Source organism: Eptatretus burgeri, chromosome 8 (assembly GCF_056783735.1).
Source record: "Eptatretus burgeri isolate ZD-2024b chromosome 8, Ebu_testis_v1, whole genome shotgun sequence".
NCBI lineage: Eukaryota > Metazoa > Chordata > Myxini > Myxiniformes > Myxinidae > Eptatretus > Eptatretus burgeri.
This window is the reverse complement of record NC_140968.1, coordinates 98,010,227-98,031,947: the sequence shown is the minus strand read 5'-3', so window position 1 is coordinate 98,031,947 and position 21,721 is coordinate 98,010,227. Positions and strand designations below refer to the sequence as shown.

The 21,721-nt window shown below is 45.8% G+C and overlaps 1 protein-coding gene across 5 annotated transcripts in view; it reads right to left on the bottom strand.

Moving 5' to 3' along the window:
* Nucleotides 1–21,721, bottom strand: part of LOC147022348 (protein PALS2-like) — a 111,756-nt gene that overhangs the window by 25,932 nt on the left and 64,103 nt on the right. For all 5 annotated transcript variants that reach the window (XM_085893144.1, XM_085893145.1, XM_085893146.1 and 2 more), the window contains exon 3: nt 8,655–8,807. In XM_085893144.1, the coding sequence (XP_085749270.1) occupies nt 8,655–8,807 (153 nt within the window). The remainder of the gene's footprint in view (nt 1–8,654; nt 8,808–21,721) is intronic.

Here is a 21,721-nt window from a genome sequence, read left to right as displayed (position 1 = left end):
AGTACACCAGAAAGACAATTCCCCACCCCCAAGCCCCCAGCAGTTCCGAAGCCCCGGACCAAGACGGTGGCCCGATCAGGGAAGGAGCACGGGGTGCTAAGAATCCCTGGGTTCATAAAGTCCATCACTGGAATCTAAGAGTTCAGACATACAATGTTCGATCTCTACGAGGAGACGACCAATTACTCGAGCTTGAGGAAGAACTTGAAGGAGTAGACTGGGACATTATAGGATTTATTGAAGTTAGAAGGCAAGGGGAGAAATTTGCTGAGCTAAAGAGTAGACATCATTTTTAACCACATAGGTATGGACACAACAGAAGTTTGGTCGGAGCAGGATTCATCATCCAAAAGAAATGGATAAAGTACATAACTGAAGTCAAAGACATTAAAGACAGATTGGTCACAAATTACAATGAAACAAAATAAGAAATACAGCATCAAAATTATCCAGGCATGTGACATCAAAAGCGGATTACAACTTGATAATAGGGGATTTCAACGTCAAAGTCGGACTTAAGAAACGTGGAGAAGAGGACATAATGGGAAACTTTGGATCAGGAATTAGAAACGATGGAGACAAACTCATCGGGTTTGTAAACGGTAACAAACTAAAAATGATGAACACATTCTTCAAGAATAATGGACGTGGAAAAGTCCACATGGACAAACAAAAAATGAGATCTAGTTCATCTTAAACAAATTAAACATTGTCCAGGACATGAAAGTATTAAAGTGAATACAGGAAGTGATCATCGATTGCTTTTATCAATAAATCTATCATAACGAATGTCAGCACGTGTCAGTCAGTCAGTGTGTGCATCTTCTCCATAAGTAGAAAAAACCATGAAACCGAGTGGCCTGAAACTTTGTATGAATACTAAGGGAACTCCAAGAGAGAGAGAGTGCAGGACCGATGTGCTGATCCTCGGCCTGTCATCCACCCTCACAACGATCAAGCTCCAGATAGTCAATCTTGGGAATCACCACCTGAATTGTGCGTCCAAGGTTTCAATCATAGGATGAAGAACGAGTCTTGCTCGTGAAGGCGAATGTCGATCGGCGTCGGTGTAAAGGTAGAACAATGTATGGAATCAAAAGAACATTAATTGAGGAAGGCTAACCACCGTGGGAAAAGGGGTGAAGCTGACATTTCGGGCGTTAACCCTTCGTTAGAGCCCCTCTTTTCTTCCGAAGAAGAGCTGACGCCCAAAAACTCTCCTTCCTCCCCACAGCAGTTAGCATACGTCAATCAATGTTCTGTTAATTTCACCAATTTTTACAATTAAGCGTTTGTTGGTTGGTTGGTTCCTTTTCTGTTTCATCCGCACTGTCCGCTCCCCTCTTCTTGCTGTGTTTCGCTCAGCTTGAGTGCAGCTTGTTCACCATCATGTGTCCCTCTCGTCCGTGTCTCTGTCTGTCTGTCTGTCTGTCTGTCTGTCTGTCTGTCTGTCTGTCTGTCTGTCTGTCACACACACACACACACACACACACACACACACACACACACACACACACACACACACACACACACACACACACACACACACACACACACACACATTCACACCCTGAACCTGCTGTTGGTGTTTCCCCTTTCCATTCTACGCCAGCTCTTCCACGAGCCTTGACCAAACAGAGATGTGTTACGACGGATCAAACTCTTTCCTACGTTCCACAGGTTGATAAAAAAAAATCTGCAAATCTATTTTCTTCTATTTTGCACGGTTACCCAAATCCACTGGTGCTCAAATCACAGGATAATACTGAAAAATGATTCATGCTCCCATGACGTCACGCTTCGATTCAAGCAACTCACTGTTAGTGGGTCATACCTGCCTTTTCTCTCAAGTGCTTTTCAACTTGTACGGAACGTGTCAGCGAGGTTTACAGTTCAAGCTCATAAGTTTGATCATGTTACTCCAATCTTCGTGAGGCTTCACTGGCTCGCAGTGCACCAGCGTATTAAAATACTGACGACTATTAAAGAGAAACATAAATTGGTACCTGTACCTGGCCACTGAGATTTCTCACCTCATCGCACCTTGGACACCTGCAAGAATACCTGTGGCGCCAACACCTTTTACAATCCACACAGCCTCATCAATTAAGGTTTATATTTTAAATCTCTCATAAAATAACATCTTTTATAGTTGCTTAAAATTTTTTTTAGTTCTTTATTACGTCGTCCATTCTTTGCAAATCACTTTGAGATTTTACTGCAACATTTCTCGATTTATCGAAGGGTAGGTAACCCGATGTGTGCCGGGATGCTGACCAAATTCCTGCTTCATGTTTTATCTCTGACCTCAGTGCTACTGCAATGTACTAAGCAATGATGAGCAAATGGGTCTACAAGTCACTATTAAATGACTTAAATGCCAAAATGAGTACCCTTCTTAATGAGAAACATTCAATTGGGTTGCGATATCTTGATACTATGAACGGAGAGCAAAGATGGCAGTGAAACCAGAGGTAAGCATGAACAACCTTCCTACCATGTCGACAATCCTCATGGAAAATACTGGACACCATGGCAGGAGAACTGGAATAGATTTCTTTGCTGGATATACCTGCTAAAGCTGGAAGCAGGGCTTGCGTCTGGCCCAACAGAACTGCTGAAGTCACGTTTCAGCAATGTCCAGGTGGCCTAAAAAGCCACAATCAATTATGAAGTCACCACCAGAATCAGCAAGGCCAGCGCAACATTCAGCAAGCTGCAGCACCGACTATGGAGTTATCGAGGAATCCGTCTTTCCACCAACGTCGCAGTCTACCGGGCGGATGTGCTAACCAGTTGGCTGTTGAGCTGCGAAAGCTGGACTCCCTATCGCAGACACCTCAAATTCCTCGACCATTTCCATCTTATGATGCTTGAGGGAAATTGCGAAAGTTAAATGGCATGACCTGGTCCCCAACACAGTTATCCTTGGTCGTTGTCACATTGAGGGCATTGCGTCCCTCATCATTGCAAAGCAGTTCTGTTGGGCCGGACACAAGGCTTCAACAGATGAAATCAAAATACCGAAGGCCAGATTCTATGGTCAGTTAAAGGAAGCAGTCCCCCAACATAGGCGGCCAGTGCAAGCAATATGACGACGTCCTCAAGTCTAACCTCAAGTCCGACAATATCGAGATGGGAAAGTCGGAAACTACAGCTAAAAAGCTGAACGTCTGGCACTCTACCTGTAAGATCTCCATCGTAGTCTTTGAAGAACATCGCTTTAAAACAGCTAGAGTGAAGCGACACCAACGGAAGCACAGGGTTGTGCCACCAGACGCACCGTTCATCTACGTGGCCTGTGGAACAACTTGCACATCCAGGATGGGTTTACTGAGTCACGAAAGAAGCCACTGTCTTTGATGAGATCCATCGAGATTGATGGCTCGTTCCATCAGGCAATGAGTTGCAGGATGGCATAGAGGTATGCATATTGGCCTTTGAGCTGTCTCGCCTGGGTTCAAATCCTGACCCAGCTATGTACTGTCATGTGGCGTTTCACAGGCAGGGAGATTCATCAATGTGTGTGCCGTCCCTCGGATGGACGTTAAACGGGTGTCCCGTCAAGTCGGAATTAGTTGATGGATGTTAAAGATCCCACGGTGTCCTTCGTAAAGAGTCGGTGAAGTATCGTCGGCACCCCAGCCAAGTTCCAAATTTCTGCACAGACTTCCTGTGTCAGAGTAGTGACTCATCCAGCAATGTAACTCTCGCCAAGAAACTGCTTCGGTGGAACCTACACTCTGTACAGAGCGTGATACATGACGTTATCCGAGCTGTAGAAGCACAACACACCACAAAAGAAAGCCACCACCCTCTTGGCCTGCTGCACATCCATCCGTTGCAACTAACGTTAAGCAAACCAAGCTTTCATAGTTTGCTGTTCCCTCCAGAGTACAGCTTATGATAGATTAATATCACGTATTCCTGTGACCATTTGTCCATTGTTTACGAATACCCAGGTCACGCAATAAACGCTCCTCCATGACCCTTCGATCACTGCATTAAAAATCGAACAAACTGAAATAACATGTATTCACAAGCGAATGCAAATGCCTCATGACATAGATTGTCATTCCGAAGTCGTGACAGGTGTTGACATTCGACCCGGGAAAAATCAAAACTGCCCTCTTGAAACTTTATAAATCGGAACTGAAAAAAACCATAAGAATGTATAAAAACGAAGATTATCATTTTTTGGTCAACACCAAGTGTTGTGGAATGGCCACATAAACCTGCGGCCGATTCAAGCTTATTGAGCACCGCTAACAATTGCTCCAGGAAAACCCGTATGTTGACTGTTTTTTTTTTTTGCCACAAAAGACAGTTAGCCCCAAAAGCAAGGTTTATGAATCAGGACAAAAAAAAAAAAGAAGGTCAGAGCACAGATCAGTGCAGACTGCCTTTGGTCACCCTGACCTGGATTACAAAAGGGCTTCTGTGATACCCCACGGTGCATCATCTATACTCACCCCACGGTGCCGAATGAAAACACCAGAACAATGTCTACCTGCTTAGGTCTGCAGGGGCTGTGGCAAGGTATTTTTGTGCCAAGCCTTGTCTGGATGGGTGTTATTTTTGAAATTATGTGCAAGCTTCCTTTGATGGAAACAAGGAATGATACAACACAACAATATACCCACCCTCCCCGTAGGAGTGTAGGAGGAGGGGCAGGGAGAAAAACCAGTAAGTAAGTTATGCAACAGAGAGCGATGCGAGTTATGCAATGTACAAGGAGGTGACTGTAAACGCGATAAATTCAAGGTGAGATCAAAAAGAGGGAAAAATAGCATCGGGATAAAGAGGCAGTGTATGACAGGTCAGGCCAGATTAGATCGGTGACTTGCTACAGGTACCATGTAAACCTGTACTAACCTGTTCCATGGTCGGGTTGTCGGCGACTAAACCGTCTCCCCCACCAGGTTTTCTGGTGAGGAGGGTGTTTGGATATGGACACCCAGCAGGATTAAAAACAAAACCTGTCAAAGGGCGGAGGAGCTCCTTGTGAGCCAACGGCCATCCATATCTAGTGCCCAACTGTGTCTGCGGACGTCCTCCTGCAGTTGGGTTACTTTTTATTGGGAGGTTGGTGGCAGGATTTGCACTCCGGCCACCGTAAAACCCTTCATTCCACAAAACACAAAAACTCGAAGAAATCTGAAAACCCACTCCGTGGGAGTACCTCCTGTGCAGCTTCCCTTCGCAGGGCAGCTCACCGGATGACGGGATTGGGGCAAAGCCTTCGGGACCCCCAATCTTTGATAGGAGGGAAACCACGGGGTAACATCCCTGGGTCAGATTGCGGGAGAGTGTGTCGGAGTGGTGCTGAGGTGTCGTCCACCAGACGGCGATCTCCTTGGGTTAACCTGAGGCGGTCCCTTCGGGTGGGTGCCTGGAATGTCCTATCCCTAAGAGAGGATGATCACCTGTCTCTGTTATCATCTGAGCTCAAGCGTTTGGACATCGGTATTGCAGCTCTCTCTGAGGTTCGGAGACCGGATTGCGGCGAGATAATGGTGGGTGGTTACACCTACTATTGGTCTGGTCGCTCTGATGGTTACCATACCCAAGGAGTTGCTGTAGCTGTGTCCAATAAGCTGACCCCAATGATAATTGAGGTAACACCGGTCAACGAGCGTATTATGAGACTAAGGATTCGTCACTCCTTAGGTGTCATTTCCCTGGTCTCTGTCTATGTTACGATTGAGGCGAGTGATCTCACCGTGAAGGATGCATTCTACGTCACGCTCGAGTCTGTGGTTGATCAGTGCCCCAGATGAGATACACTCCCAGTCTTGGGGGATTTCAATGCATCGACTGGAACTGATAGGGATGGTTATGAGACATGTGTTGGTCCCATGGGTCAGGAACTATGAACCAGAATAGCAGTAAGTTCCTTGACTTTGCAAGAAGTCATGGACTTAGGGTGGCTGGTTCATGGTTTCAGCGCCCACAAGCTCATCGCTGGACTTGGTATTCCAACGCTGGCGGTGTGGCAAAGGAGATTGACCATGTCCTCATTGACGGTCGCTGGAGGATGAACCAGAACTGCAGGGTCTACCGGAGTGCTCAGTTCCTCAATACTGATCACTGGCTTGTTGGGGCAACTCTAAAGCTGCACCTTAAATCCGGGAGAATGGTACCATCCCAGCCTCGGCTGGATGTTGGCAAGCTCAAGGATGAGAGGGTAGACGAGGAGTTTCGAACAGGCTGAGTGGAGATTTGGGGGGTCTGGGTGCTTTGGGGGGTCCTGCAGAGTTGTGGAATGCCTTCAAGACTACCGTCCTTGATGTTACCGGTGGATGTCTTGGAACTCACAGGAGGGCAAAGAAGAATTTTGTCTCTCAAGAGACACTGGATACTATTGACCAGAGTCACTGGGCCAGGCTGAATGGCAGAGCCGAGCTGTTCAGGGAGCTGAGGCGTAAAACTGTACGTGCGCTAAGGGTGGACAAAGAGGCCTATGTGCGAGGAATCTGTGAAGGGGTGGACTGTAGAGCATCACCTGTGGATGAGCGATTCTCATCCTGCTTACAGAGGAATTTGTGAATTGCGTTCCTCCAAGGCCGTCCCTCGGTGTACTACAGTTAGATCCGAGGGTGGTGTGCTCTTGACAGATGAGTCCCAAGTGAACGCCCGCTGGACCTGTTACTTTGGGCGGCTGTACCAGACTGACCCACATGAATGAATGAGAAATGAATGAGGAGTCGGAGCCGCTGGGATTATGGGTTTCCTGGGTCAAAACTAAGATCCAGGCTTTCAATGACATCTTGGATGCTGCTGTCCTGTCTGTGCCTGTTTGTGGTGAGGATGTTGAGGTCATGGAGATATTCACTTTCCTTGGCAGTGATATTCATGTCTCTGCTGGCTGTGAATCAGAGCTCAATGGACGTCTGGGTCGGGCTTGGGTAGTCATGGATTCACTGAATCATGGGGTGTGATGCTGCTGGTACCTGTGCGGGAGGACAAAAGTCCGAGTCTTCAGGTCTTTGGTGCTTCCAGTCTTGCTCTATGGATTTGAGACTTGGACTCTGACCAGGGATCTGAGTAGGAGACTTAATTCCTTTGGTACAAGGTCTCTTCGGAGAATCCGTGGCTATCGCTGGTCGGACTTTGTGTCCAATGAGCGGTTGCTGAGAGAGACTCGGATGAGATTTGTTACCTGCATAACCCATGAGCGTCAGTTGCGGCTGTATGGACATGCGGCTCGTTTTCCTGACGCTGATCCTGCTCACCAGATTCTCTCAGCGAGGGAGTCTCATGAGTGGAGGAGGCCAATGGGCCGACCATGTGCCTCGTGGTTGCAGCAGGTTGATTGGCATCTCAAGGAGATGGGGATGGGCCTGACATCTGCCTGGGGGATGGCCAGACGGAGACCCCTGGAGTTTCGGTGGAAAGTTGACGCAGCGATGCGCTGCTCTGGCGCATGCTCCCATACCTGACCTGACCTGAATGGCAACGCAAGGAAGAAAAAAAGCTTTGATTTATCAAGTAAACGAGAGTAATTCGACTGCGCGCAGTCGACGGGTATGCCTCTGCTCTCCCGCACAAATACTTGAGTATTGACATATTTGACCCTTGACCTTTATCATATCTGGTACAAAATCTAATCAGTTAATTGCCCTGTCTAACTTTACCTTTGTACCAAGTGTGATGAAATTCTGTCCAATATTTCTCGTGTTCGGGCGTAAACAGTAAAATTTCAGAGTTTGACCTTGACCTTTGACCCTTGACCTTTCTCACGTCTGACCCAAAATCTAGTCACTTAATTGCCCTGTCTTACTTTACCTTTTAACAAAGTTTGATGAAATTCTAAAATTTGCTTCTTGAGTTATCACGTAAACGAAAATCCGGACGGACGAACGGACGGACAGACGGACGGACAGACGGACACCCTAGAAACATAATGCCTCCGGCACCCTTGGTGCGGAGGCATAAAAATAAAATAAAATCACACCGAGAACAGCCGGTAGAGATTCATGTAAAATAGCACCATAGGTCAGTCGCGAATCAAACCCTGAATATTTACCTTTGTAATGACGCCACGACATGTTTGGTGTGTGTGTGTGTGTGTGTGTGTGTGTGTGTGTGTGTGTGTGTGTGTGTGTGTGTGTGTGTGTGTGTACACGTGATTGTACGTAAATGTGTACCTTTTCACACCAATATCTGAATTAGAACAATTGCGTATAATCTCACAGAACCACAAGAACACACTTTCTGGCTTTTGTCCATGTGTATCACCATGATCAACAGGTTTGGCCCAAACTAAGATGGTAACCTATTTTCATGTGGCGGACGATTCCCACATCATTCGAGATGTCAGTTCCACGATGCAAGTTGTCTCGAGACACGTGCAAGCAGAGGGTAAGGCGCAATGTTTTACTCTCGAGGATCATTTCTCACCTTCAACAGAGTTCATTTTCCTCTGGCAGAAGCTTAATATTGTTACTCAGTCAGTTATCCACACATGAGTCAGTTATCCACAATGAGTCGGGCTCATTGCAATGCTACAATTATGTTTTAGTCCATTCCTGCCATACTTTAAACATTATCGATCAGGACTGCACAGATTTATAGACATGTGTTTGATTTTTCAAGGCAAAGGACAGGTTCAATATACAAACGAGACTGCGGGTATCTGGGACACAACATACCTGGAAATGGGGTTCTTGCAAAATGCTGATGAGTTCTGCTGCACTGTTGTCCTTCTGCGAGATGGGAGAAATGTCCTCAACAATTTCCCTCACCAGCTCCACGTTCCCCTCCCGCACCGCCTCAAGTTTCGACTCATCCAATTGCAACTGCGGCTGCAACACAGGCAGTGCACGGGGGGAGGGGGGGGGGTCTCCATAAAACGTCTACATACTATGTATGTCAAAAACGGTACAATCTTGTCATTCTGAACTGCCTCATGGGTAACAGCTGACTGATGATGGGTAATTATTCCATCACACACTAGCAACATCAACATCACCCCTCGCTCTGATATTTAATTTTTTTTCCCAGAAATATTAAAGTCTGGATACATTTTATTGAGACAACTTGTATTTGTTCCAGGAATGTGGTTACAGTTGAGAAGTTTCAGACAATGCAAATGGGAGGGGGGGGGAGAGGTGGGAGAGTAGGACGACAGGAGAAACACGTCTCTGGTGTACATTGGAATATCAAGATGAATCCACAGAAAAAAAAAATCAATGCTCGAGTCAAATAAATAAATAAATTCAGACGAATCAGTTTGAAAGATGTGCCAGTGACACCAATTCAAGATTACAAGGAACTTTTCATATTAGGAACTCCCCACTAAACGATCCGAGATTATAAGGGGTCTTTCATGAGGAACTCCCCACCAAACAATTCATGATTTATAAGGAACCTTTCATTTGAAACTCCCATCCACACTCCCTTATTTCAAGTGCCATTCACCTTATTTCATCAAACAGTAATCCCAAATACCACTCACGCGAGGTCATTGTGTGGTCTATCCACGTGACATCAGTGAGCAACAACACGTGTCCTCAATCTCCAAGGAATCTTCGAGCATAAATAAAATAAATAATAATAAAAAAAAGAGGACAATTCGCTCCAAATTGCATTTTGCAGGCAAGGTACAGTTTTAAGGTTGATAAACAGGCACAGAAATGTTATTACTATTTAAGGATGCTGGATTTTTAAGGATGAGTTTGGTTGGGTGGAAGATGAAACAGGAAGGCAAGATAATGCGACAATGCAAGAGTTAATTTCGAAGGAAAGCACGTGCCAATTCACATCGACAAGTCAAAATGCCACTTTGGGAAAGCAAGAACAACAGCAAAGAGTCACACTCAAAAGCATGATGTGGATGGCCTGCAAATCTGGTTTTTAATAACAGTAGAACTGGTGGGAAGGAAGAGGAGATGTCAACAGGCTATACGTGGCATTATGGGATGCTCAAGAGGTTTACAAAAGTTTATAGTCTTCCTGTAATGGAGCAAACGTGGATATCACCGAAACTTCAAAATTTACATCCAACAGTTCTTGGGCCAGCGTGGAGGTTCCAAACCCGGTTCTACCTCTCGTTCTCACCACAATACTGGCGATTGGGACAAAATCAGAGACAAAGTACTGCTAAACTGCAGGTTGTTTTTCTGATTTGTGTTCAAAATATCACATTCAAATGAAGTTAATTTGTTCCTCGTTTATAAACTGATGTTTTTAGACAGACAGACAGACAGGCAGACAGACAGACAATAAGTTAACCAATTGCTTAACCCCACTTTTCGCTTCACGTGTGCACGGGAAATAACACCTTCACAGGGAGAGACAAAGAAAGGCAGAAGTGAAAGTAAAAATTTAGAAAATGGCAAAACAAGACAGAGGTTGGAATAAGGGGGGGCGGGGGGGGGGGGAATAATTAATAATAATTTTTTAAAAGGACCAGCAAAAATAAATGTATTTAACAACCCCTGCATACCACTTGCATGAGTAGATGAAACGTTCATATGGTAGAATGCAAGTCTGGTGTTGGCTTAGTGGTTCGGGTGGCTTACTTGGGATCTCAGGGTCCTGAGTTTGAGCCCCGTCGGCCACTGAATTAACACCAGGTGGGGTTGATTCAGCCTGTCATCCTTCTGAGGTCGGTGAAATGAGTACCAGTGTGCTGGTATATCGGGGCACAGCATCAGCGGCATCGTCGTACCCTAACAAAATGATCGCTACCCGGCAGCCAAGCTGCCATACACAACAAGAAGAAGACGGTGGAATGAATCGGGCATAATGTTTGGAGAGAGTAGCTTGGAAAGCAAATTTATTGACGATCAGCTCTGAACAGGCGACAAACTTTGTCATTTACTACTTGGTGCTACAATTTACTGCAGTGCAACTTTTGAAATGCAATGCACGTCTCTTGCTTCGACGGGTTGGCACCTGCCTCGAATATATACAAGGAAGCATCATCAAATAAAGCTATTCGGCCAATCACATGTGGTCGCGTCCCCAATCAATTGTGTGCTCACAAAATTAAGGGAATTTAATTTCACCTAAAATATCCCATTCAATCTATTGTGGTGTCTACGTTGCTAAGATACCGACCCAAAGGCTTTGTCTTCCAAACGAGCACGTACCATGGGATGTTTTGGGTTTTTTTTTTACGCACAAGTAGCCATGCAAGTGGCGCAGCTGGTTTAACATCAACGACAAAAGAGAACAAAGCAGTCGACTCCGCACGGTCCGTCCGCCCAATCCAAGCAAGGCAAGTCCACATCCTGGCGATACCATTTTGGATCATGTCACCTTGGGGGAATGGGAATGTCAATGCCACGAAAACTGCAGTGTTAATAAAGCATTTACTTCTTCCCAAAGGGAAACATTCACAATAACCGTTCAAAGTGCACTGCAGATCTCGCTACCATGATTCCTTGATGATGACAATATAATATGATGACTCATCTCATATGATGACAATATAATATACCTGGTCGGAGACATTTTTCACAAGCCTGGATCCTGGATGACTGACTGCACAATGTGGTTCAAAGGTAAATGAAAAATAACAAAAGACAAAAGCAGTTGTTTTGTTGTTGTTGTTGATGTACATTTTAATAACATTCCCATTTTCAAGATGAACTCGATTCTGGATACTGACTCAATGTTTTGTTTGGCTCAATTTCGTTGTACTGTTCAACATTTTAAGGTTCACGGAAGAGCATGATGACAACGCGAGAGTCACTGACACAGCGGAGGTTTGGAGAGGAGGCATCTGTGGGATGCACTGAAAAAAAACACAACACACGTACTAACAAGAAGCTTTCAGGTGGGCATGAAAGTCAGTTGGGAGATGGGAGATGGTGAAGGTGGTTAAAGGGGATAGAAGATGACAAATGAGGTTAATGAGCAGGCATCTTGAAGCACCAAAGACAGCAGAAGGATAAGACAAAGAGGAAGACACCTTCATGAGTGAGAGGGAGAGGGAGGAGGAGACCAGTATTGTATGAAACAAAGTGTGGACAACATGTCAGCCATGAGAAGTTTGGTTGAACAAATTAACTTGACACCGGAATGAATGTTCAGTTCTTGGCTTTTGAAGCCAGCTTGGCAAGTGGTCTGCCTGAATTTGGCTGTCTCTGGTGGTAAGGTCCAAGAGGTCATGGACTGAACTTTGTCTCGAGTTTATAAAAGCACTAAATCAACTGGTTGGCTTGTTTGTTCGTTTTTTCTTTTTTTTTTTTTCTCATGAATAGATAATGAAAATGTGAAACTTTAATGGACTAAACACCATGTTCCAGTGTCAACGCAGCATCTTATCCTGGATCTTAGCAGGATGCAAGTATGGAAGAGGGCAGCCTGCTCGCCAGCACGTCATGGCCAGCAACCTTTGACATGCAGAATTTTGAGGTTTATCGAATGAACAACCTCAACGCCCCCCCCCCCCCGAGTGGGAGAATGATGAACCAGGGGTAAAGCCAAAAGGACCCCCCAGTCCTGATAGACCTGGGTAAGCCAGTCGCTCTTTAGGTGCTCTAAAGCTGGAATGCTGGAATGTCAGAACTCTGAATGATGACAGTCAGAAGCAAGTGGCTCCAGAATGCCGCTCAGCTTTGGTGGCTCTGGAACTGTCCAGGCTGCATATAGACATTGCTGGCCTAAGTGAATGTAGAATCCCTGGCCAAGGAGAGTTTGGAGATACAAGGTATGTATATATCTACTTAGGTCACCCAGTGGGTGAAAGAAAACTGGAAGGGGGTAGCTGTTGCCATTAAAATGGATAGGCGAGAAGTTGTTGTGAGGTGGAAAGGTGTCGGTTCCCGAATGATGCGTGTTCGACTGTGTATAAAAAAACGAACCGTTACATTACAGCAATACGTGCTTATGCTCCATCCTTTAAGTGTCCATTGGAGGAGCAAAACCTTTTCTACGACCAGCTCTTCGAAGTACCAGTTAAAGATGGACTCTTTCTGTTGGGAGACTTCAACGCATGGGTTGGTCAAGATACAGGTCACATGGGGTGAAGTTAGAGGCCACAACAGCATTGGTAATTGCAACTCCCAAGGGATTATGCTACTTGATCTGTGTTTCCGCTTTGGTCTTTCCGTCGCAACTACCACGTTCGCCCATGCAGATGTACACAAGACCACGTGGTACTATCCAAGATCAAAAGTAGGGCACATGATTGATTACATCGTCGTAAGGAGACATTATGTGACCGATGCCAATGATTGCCGAGTCCGTAGAAGTGCTGACTGTTGGACCGACCACAAGCTTGTGTGTGCAAACCTTTGACATTTGAAACCTTTGACATGCAAAGGATCTCTCCCTGGCTACTCCCTCTTACGGTATGACAGACCTGAGCCTCGTCCTGGTGGAGGTGTTGCTCTCTTCATCAAAGACTCTATTCCTCACTCTCCATGCACTGCCCTCACTCCCCCACACCCCCAGGAATACCTCTGGCTTCGGCTTCCCCTCCACTCCCACCTCATGTTTATATGTGTACTGTACCGTCCACCGAACAGTGATGACTCCATCTACACCTCACTATCCGAAAACATGGACCATCTTCTATCTTCTCATCCAAACTCTCTCTTCCTCTTATGTGGTGACTTCAATTGTCATCACGCCAGTTGGCTAGGTGTGGGTACCTCTCTCACCTGCCATGGCACCTCAGCAAAAGCTTTCTGCGACTCATTGGGACTGACTCAATCGGTCAACTTCCCGACCCGGATCTCAACCAATGGTACTCCATCTCTTCTGGATCTGATTTTGACAAATTTCCCTGACAATATCTGCTGCTCTTCCTTCGCTCCAATTGGTTCTTCTGACCACGTCCTTGTCAAAGTGGACATCTCTCTGGCTGTTATCAGAGAACCACCTCACCGCCGTCGAGTCTGGCATTTCACTCAAGCCGACTGGCAGGGTCTCCGAGCAGCCATCAAACTGACAGACTGGTCTCCTATCACTACTTTCTCAAACATCAACTCATCCTGGGAATTCTTTCAAAGAAACTTGCTCTCCCTCATGCACAGATTTATCCCCTCTCGTGTTCAGTTGTCTTACCCTTCCTCCCGCCCTTGGTTTACTGAAGCTTGTGGCGAGGCAGTTGTCCTGAAACAACTTGCCTTTGCCTCATGGAAAACAAACCCAACTGAGGGCAATCTCAGTTCTTTCCATAAAGCTCGGAACAAGTGTGTATCTACCCTCAGGAGAGCCAGAAAACAACATCTTTCTCATCTCATGTCTGAACTCTCAAACCTCTCTCCCTCCTCAAAATCCTGGTGGCGTTTAATCAAATCTGTTTCTGGTGTATGTTCCCCCTCCATTCCCTCCCTTACCTCAAATGGCCGCACTGCTGATTCCACACGTGATAAAGCTGAATGTCTAAACTCGGTGTTTGCAGCTAAATCTTGTGTCCTAAACCCATCACTATCTCTACCCACTTTACCCAGTCGCACCCAACTGTCCCTGGACTCTGTATCCTTTTCTCCTGACAAGGTGGAGAGTTTGCTTTCAAACCTCGAGTCAGATTCTGCAACCGGTCCAGACGGCATCAGCCCACGTGTCCTCAAAGCCTGCTCTTCTGCTCTTGCTCACCCGCTCTCTGTTCTATTCACCCTCTCATTTGCCCAAGGTCATCTGCCATCTGCTTGGAAATCTGCTAACATCACTGCCCTGCATAAAAAAGGTGCAAAAACAGATCCCTATAACTACAGACCAATCAGCCTTCTCCCAATCATCAGCAAGGTTATGGAATCCATCATCGCTTCAGACATGAAATCCTTCCTCTTCTCCAATGGCTTGATTTCCAATCATCAATTTGGTTTCAGACCAGGTCACTCTACCCTGGATATGCTGCTTCTGCTCTCCCATCAATGGATGGAGGTCCTCAATGTCAGACAGGAAATCCGAGCCGTATCCCTGGACATATCACGTGCTTTTGACACAGTCTGGCACCCTGCCCTACTCACCAAACTCTCTTCCCATGGTATTCAAGGCCATCTCCACTCATGGCTCGCAGACTTCCTCTCCTGTCGCAGTCAACGTGTGGCCCTAAATGGAGTTCTTTCATCCCCTCTTCCTGTGCAGGCTGGAGTTCCTCAAGGTAGCGTTCTGGGCCCTGTTCTTTTTCTGGTTTTCATCAATGATCTCTTGGACTCTCTGGAAAATCCTCTATTTCTCTTTGCCGACGACTCCACCCTCTGCCGTACCATCTGTCATCCCTTAGACCGGCAAGCAGCAGCTTCTTCGCTCACTGCAGATCTGGATAAAATCACAAACTGGTCCAACACGTGGAACATGTCTTTCAATCCAGACAAATCTCACACTCTCACTATGTCTCTTCGAAAGGACCGTTTACAAAACCCCCCCATCCACTTTCTCAACAATCCTCTGGAAGAAGTCTTTTCTTTCAAGCTTCTAGGTCTCACTATCTGCCATGACCTTTCCTGGGAAAGTCACATTTCCAACCTCGCCTCAAAAGCTAGTCGCCGACTGGGAATCCTCCGTCGTGCTAAGTCCTTCCTCGGCCCTCTTGAGCTCCTGACCACTTACAAAGCTTTTGTCCGTAGCCTGATGGAGTACTGCTCTCCCCTCTGGGCTGGTGCTCCTGCCTCCCACCTTTCTCGGCTTCACGCTGTCGAAACCAGGGCATTTAAGATCATCGGCATCTCCCGCAATGAAGCTGAGTCTTTGGGCCTCTCACTCAATCACCACAGGTTGGTCGGTGGTCTTTCTGTCTTCTACCGACTCCTCTCCAGCCTTGCCCCCCCTGCTCTCTCTGCGATTTGTCCCCACCACATTTCCACAGGGCGCTCAAGGTCCGCCAACAACCCCCTTCTGGTAAAACTACCAAAATCACGAATCACTGCTCATCTTCACTCTTTCATTCCTCTTTTTTCCTGCCTTTGGAATAAACTTCCTCACTCTATTCTTTCCCATTCTTCCCTCCAGGCTTTCAAAACAGCTGTTCACCACCACCTCTTATCTTCCCCCATCCAAATCCTCGATCTTTTCTACCCCCGATAATCCACCCAAGCCCACTTCCTTCATTTCTCCTGCTTTCCTTCCTGAAAGTCCCTGAAATGTCCATCTTCTCTTCGCCATGTTCCCCGTCCCATCCCCATCCCTCTCCCTTCCACAGTTCACCTAATGTGTCTGTTCCCCACTGTTTTGTCCCTTCCACTCCCGCCCCTCTTGTCTCATGCCTCCTTGCTGTGAGTTGTGTGTTAGCTCTCATACGAGCCTCGATCAAGGTATACAAAAAAAAAAAAAAAAAAAAAAAAAAAAAAAACCTTGCAGCCCACGTCTCAATGTGGCTTACTGCAATCATCAGCCAAGCAGCAAGAACTTTCTTCACCTCTAAGTGAGGCTCTCTTGACTGGTAACTATGCTGAACAAAGGGAACCCCTTAAAACCATTGTATACAGCACAGCTAAATCAGTGCTGGGAACGCAAACACGCCAGGATGAGGATTGGTTCGACTCGAATGATGAAGCAATCACGAGTCTCCTGGGCAGGAAAAGGGAGCCTTATGCAGAAGTTTTGGCATCAGAAACACCAAAAAAGAGAGTCCGCTACCAGCAGATGAAGAGCCCATGCCAGCGGGAGCGAAGAAGAATGCAGAATCAGTGGTGGATAAACAAGGCCAAAGAAATCTAGTTTGCAGAGAAGCATGATTCTCAAAACTTCTTTGAAGCCATCGAGTTCCAATCAAAGAGGACACCCCTTGGGCTTCAACCCGTAAACTCTACCACCGGTGACCATCTAACCCAATGAAAAGGCATTCTTAACTGCTGAGAAGAACATTTTAACACCTTACTTAATCAACACAGAGATGTTGACGGGTCAGTCATCAATTGGGTCCCACAAAGACCCATCCAATATGAATTGGCAGTAGATCCAGATGTGGATGAGGTGGTGAAAGCCATCAAGCAGATGGCCAATGGGAAAGCACCAAAAATAGACAGAATTCCACCTAAGGTCCTGAAGAAAGGTGGACCTGCCCGATTCACGGGTCTCCATCACCTTCTTCAGTGTATCTGGAAAAGAAAATGTGTTCCTCAGGAATGGAAAGATGGCACCATCATTGCCTTGTATACAAAAAAAACAGTGTCCTTTTACATGTGGGAACTACACAGGTATTACCCTCCTCTCAGTTGCTGGAAAGGTTCTTGCCAGAGTGGTACTCAATCGCCTAAAACCCCTAAGAGAAAAAAACTCCTTCCAGAGACCCAAAACGGATTCCGCTTAGATCGGTCGACATTGGATATGATGTTTGTTTTAAGACAGCTACAAGAAAAATGTAGGGAGCAGAGGCAGTACTTGCACCTTGTTTTCATTGACCGAATTAAGGCCTTTGATTCAGTAGACCATGACCTTGTATGGAGGAGGAGGAGGAGGAGAGTGGGGCCATACTCTGTGCAGAGCGTTGGTGTTGCTTAAGCAGTCTCCTTGGCTATTGAGCACAATCCTGGACGGGTCGCCACTCCGACACAGGATACCAGCAAGCTGGCACTAATTTTTCCGACCTCAGAAGGATAACAGGCCGAGTTAACCCCACCTGGTGTTAAATCAACAGCCGAGCGGGATTTGAACTCAGGACCCTCGGATCCAAAGCCTGCCACCCGAACTATTAATCCAACAGCAGGCATTAAGCCAACTTGTATGAAGATCGCTGGAAAAAGAGTGGTGTTCCATCAAAACTCATCCGCCTGATTCGCAGCTTCCATGTAGGCATCCAAGCAAAGGCATCTATCAATGGGGAAACAACTTCAAAGTTTGACATCACGACAGGTTTCCGCCAAGGCTGCATTCTAGCTCCCGCCTGCTTGACCATACTGTTAAGTTACATGACTGGAATGGCACTTAAGGGTTGAACAGAGAAGTTTGGTGTTCGTAACAAGTTGGATGGTAACCTGTTTAACTTGTACAGGCTCAGGACTAGCAGGTCTCCGCGAGATATCATCAGAAAACTCCTTTATGCAGTTGATGCTGCATTCACCTATAATAACGTGGAGGAACTGCAGAAAATTATTGATGCCCTGCATGATGCGTGCACAAGGTGGGGACTGGCAATCAGTAAAGAAAAAAAATAAATAGAGATACTACAACAACCATCACCATTGGCTGTAGTGATATCCATTATTCTTGGAGACACCCAATTAAAAATAACGGACAAGTTTGTGTACTTGGGAAGCATGATCACCAGTGATGGAAACCTGGATGGTGAAATCCAAAAGAGATTAGCCAGTGCAACATTCATGTTCTATTCACTCCAAAGTTGAGTGTGGCGTCATTCAGGTTTATCCCTCAACACTAAGCTGATTGTATCCCGCCATGTAATCTTGGCAATACTGCGATATGGTAGCGAGACACGGGCTTCCTGAAATAAACACCTACACCAGCTGGAGATGTTCCATGAGAAATACGTATGCCACATCATGCATATTCGCTGGTGGCAAAAGATCACAAATATGGACATTCTTGGCCATGCCAACGTAACAACCATAAGCACGGTATTGAGGACGTCAAGACTGCGGTGGCTGGGACACGTGTGCCATATGCTAGACCATTGTCTCCCAAATAGAGTACGTTTTTGTGAACCAGGCACTGGAACTCACCCACGTGGCAGGCCCTGTAAATGTTGGAAGAATGTCATCAAGGAAGACTGAAATATCTTCAATATTGAGCAGAACTGGCATGAGTTGATAGAAATAAGGCAAAGCTGGAGAGCAGCTATTAGAAAGGGTGCATTGATTGCAGAGGCTGCTGTTGCTGCCAAGGCAGCCCAGCAGCACGAGAGACGGCACAGATGGCTACAGTGTCATCCATGGTCATAAGTAACGTGGACATATTGATTGATTGATTTGATCAAACTTGTGGTCGCTCTCATTGGAGCGACCTTACTAGAGCCTAGTGCCTGAACTCGTGCCTCACACCCCCCCCCCCCAACACCTCGTGTGGCAGAGCTTCGATGATCTGGAGTCTGTAACAACAGCTGCAAGTGAGGAAAGAGAGACAGCGACAGAGACAGAGACAGAGACAGAGACGAGTACCTTGGGTCGGGCTCTTTTATACTCTTTTTATTATTGGGAAACGAGACCTTCCTCCCAGCTATGGTCCCTTCTGTAGCATCTAGTGATTGGTCCAACTGTGCCAGGCTGTGCCACATGAAAGGGGGAGAGGGGGAGGCAGGGAGTTGAAGTAGCCACCGCCTTCCAAAAAAACTTCACCCCTGAAGCCCCGCGTCACCACTTCCGCTCTGCTGCAGTTCGTACCGACACGAAGCATGTCGTGTGAACCCTGGGTGCAGGTAATTGCTATAAATGAGGTGTTGTTTGTGAATGTGTGTGGATGGCAGTGAATGGCATGAGGTGTGGGAGAATGTTGGGAGAGAAAGAGATGGGGAAATAAAGAAAGATAGAGAGATAGAGATGAAAGGAGAAATAGAGAAATAGAAAAGGGGGAAAGGGGAAAACCTCTATCTTCCAGATGTACAACGCATATCAATTACATTCATACGATTTACCTATCCATTAAATCAGGATACTAAAAGCATAAGGGACAAATATTTACATGCCTGTGCGTTGACCGGCACGGGGAGTGCATGAAGTCTGACTCCGCGCTCACAACCGCCACTATTAAACGAGAAGGGCACTCGGTGGAGGGCATAGCTCCGCCACATAATGCCTGATCCACGAGAACATATCAGGCCCGATACATTTTTGAAATATCATGTTATACAGTACCATATCGTTTTTGGGCCAAACTCTCAATGGTGAAGAATCGCTTTAAAAATTTCCAGTCGTCAGATCCGGATTCGAATCTTCACCGAAATCAAATCAGCTCACCCTTTTCACACACCGAACCTGCCCACAACTTTTTGAAATATCCTGTACACAAACAGACAAACAAACAGACAGACAGACAGACAGACAGACAAGACAGAAAGGGGCGTTAAACATAGCCTCCTTCTCCTTCGGTGGCGGAGGTAACAATAATTAACCGATCTGACCATTCTCTCAATTTACACTTCAATTCTCCATGGAAAAACAAAAAAAACAAATCAATAAATAATGCACCATAAAACACCAAAGCAACTTTGGTAAATTCCTCAGTTTTCGACGAAGAAATTGCTCGACTTGCGACTTCACCATTGGTTGCGAAATGCATCCCTGCTATGGGGTTAGCTGTTTAATTAGCACATCTGACAGGTGAGAGTGCTGAGACATTGAAATAGCAGTGAAGATAGAACAAATGGCCAAGGACGTGTGCTTAATGCCCTTACGATGACATACAAGCATTGGTGACGCAAGTGCATTTAGAAATCATGCACGTCACCGAGGCCGCGACAGCAATTACAAGAGCATTATACAAAAAACGTTGCAACCATACAGTGACAACAGAAAGCAGACACCCCCAATCCTTAAAAAAATTTCACCTTTTATTTCCTGAAAGCCTGGAATTAAATTGCATCAAATCAGACTTTTTTTTTCCTCCTTCATTTACACACCGTAACTCACAACTTCCAAGTGAAAAAGAAATTATACAAATTTCAGAAAATTAAATTTAAAATACAAAACGAGAATATCTTGGTTGGATAAGTGTCCACCTCCCGCTGATACCAGGTGTAAATTAGCTCAGGTGTAACCAAGCACCTTCAAAAATCACACACCAAGTCAATTGGCCTCCACCTAAAATGTAGTGATTCTAATGATTTCAGAATAAAATCAGCTGTTCATATAGGTTTCCTCTGCTGGGTGGTGCCATTTCACAGCAGACTCAGCCATGAGAACCAAGGAGCTTTCAAAACACCTCTGGGATAAATTGCGGAAAGGCACCGATCAGGGGATGGGGATAAAAATATTTCAAAGGCACAGTCAAGTCATATCCCTTGGAGCACAGTCAAGACAATCATTAAGAAGTGGAAGACGCATGGTGCCACCAAGACCCTGCCGAGATCAGGCCGTCCCTCCAAATTGGATGACCAAGCAAGGTCATCCTTCTCCTCCTTCCCCACCCACCACCGCACAGATACCCCCATGTAGATTAATGGTTTCACTTTGTAGCCAAAGATTGATGCTAACTTGTGAACAACCTGGGAGCACAAGTTTGTTTATCGTGTAAGAGCTGCTGCCCAGACAACACCCACACTCCGAGATAGCAAGCAGTGTAACCTGGGGTCAAGGAGTGTCCAAGAAGCTCAGACCACGTCCTCCAGGCAGTTTAGGCAGGAATTTGGAATTAGTTCAGGGTTCTGGTGATAACTCACGAACTCATCGTGAAAGACACAGTTGGATCTTTAACATCCATCAATGATCAGTGCCAGCAGATTGGTCCTCCAGCATAATGTCCGTTCGATGGACGGTACACACATTCGCCCATCGCCCTGCTGCCATGGTGTCGCCAAAAAAAAAAAAAAAAAAAATCAAACACATGATACGACATGACCTGCATTCTAAGTTTGGCCATGACCCTACTCAACAAAGTTGAAACAATAGAAAAATAGGTTGCTACTTTTTGTTTTCCTTGACAATGGCTCAACAGATTTTAACAATTCAAATAAATCATCTACTTTGTATTTTTTTTTTTTTTTTTAAACATTGAGTTAAAATCAGTCCATTAAAATGGGAATGCCCAGCAAAATGGAAATTGTAATAACCAATTAAAACGTGAATCAACTGGATTTTAATTCGAGTTTTATCAAAGGGGAGGTGAACGAGTGCAACGATGGAGTCGAACAAACACGAGGCTTTTA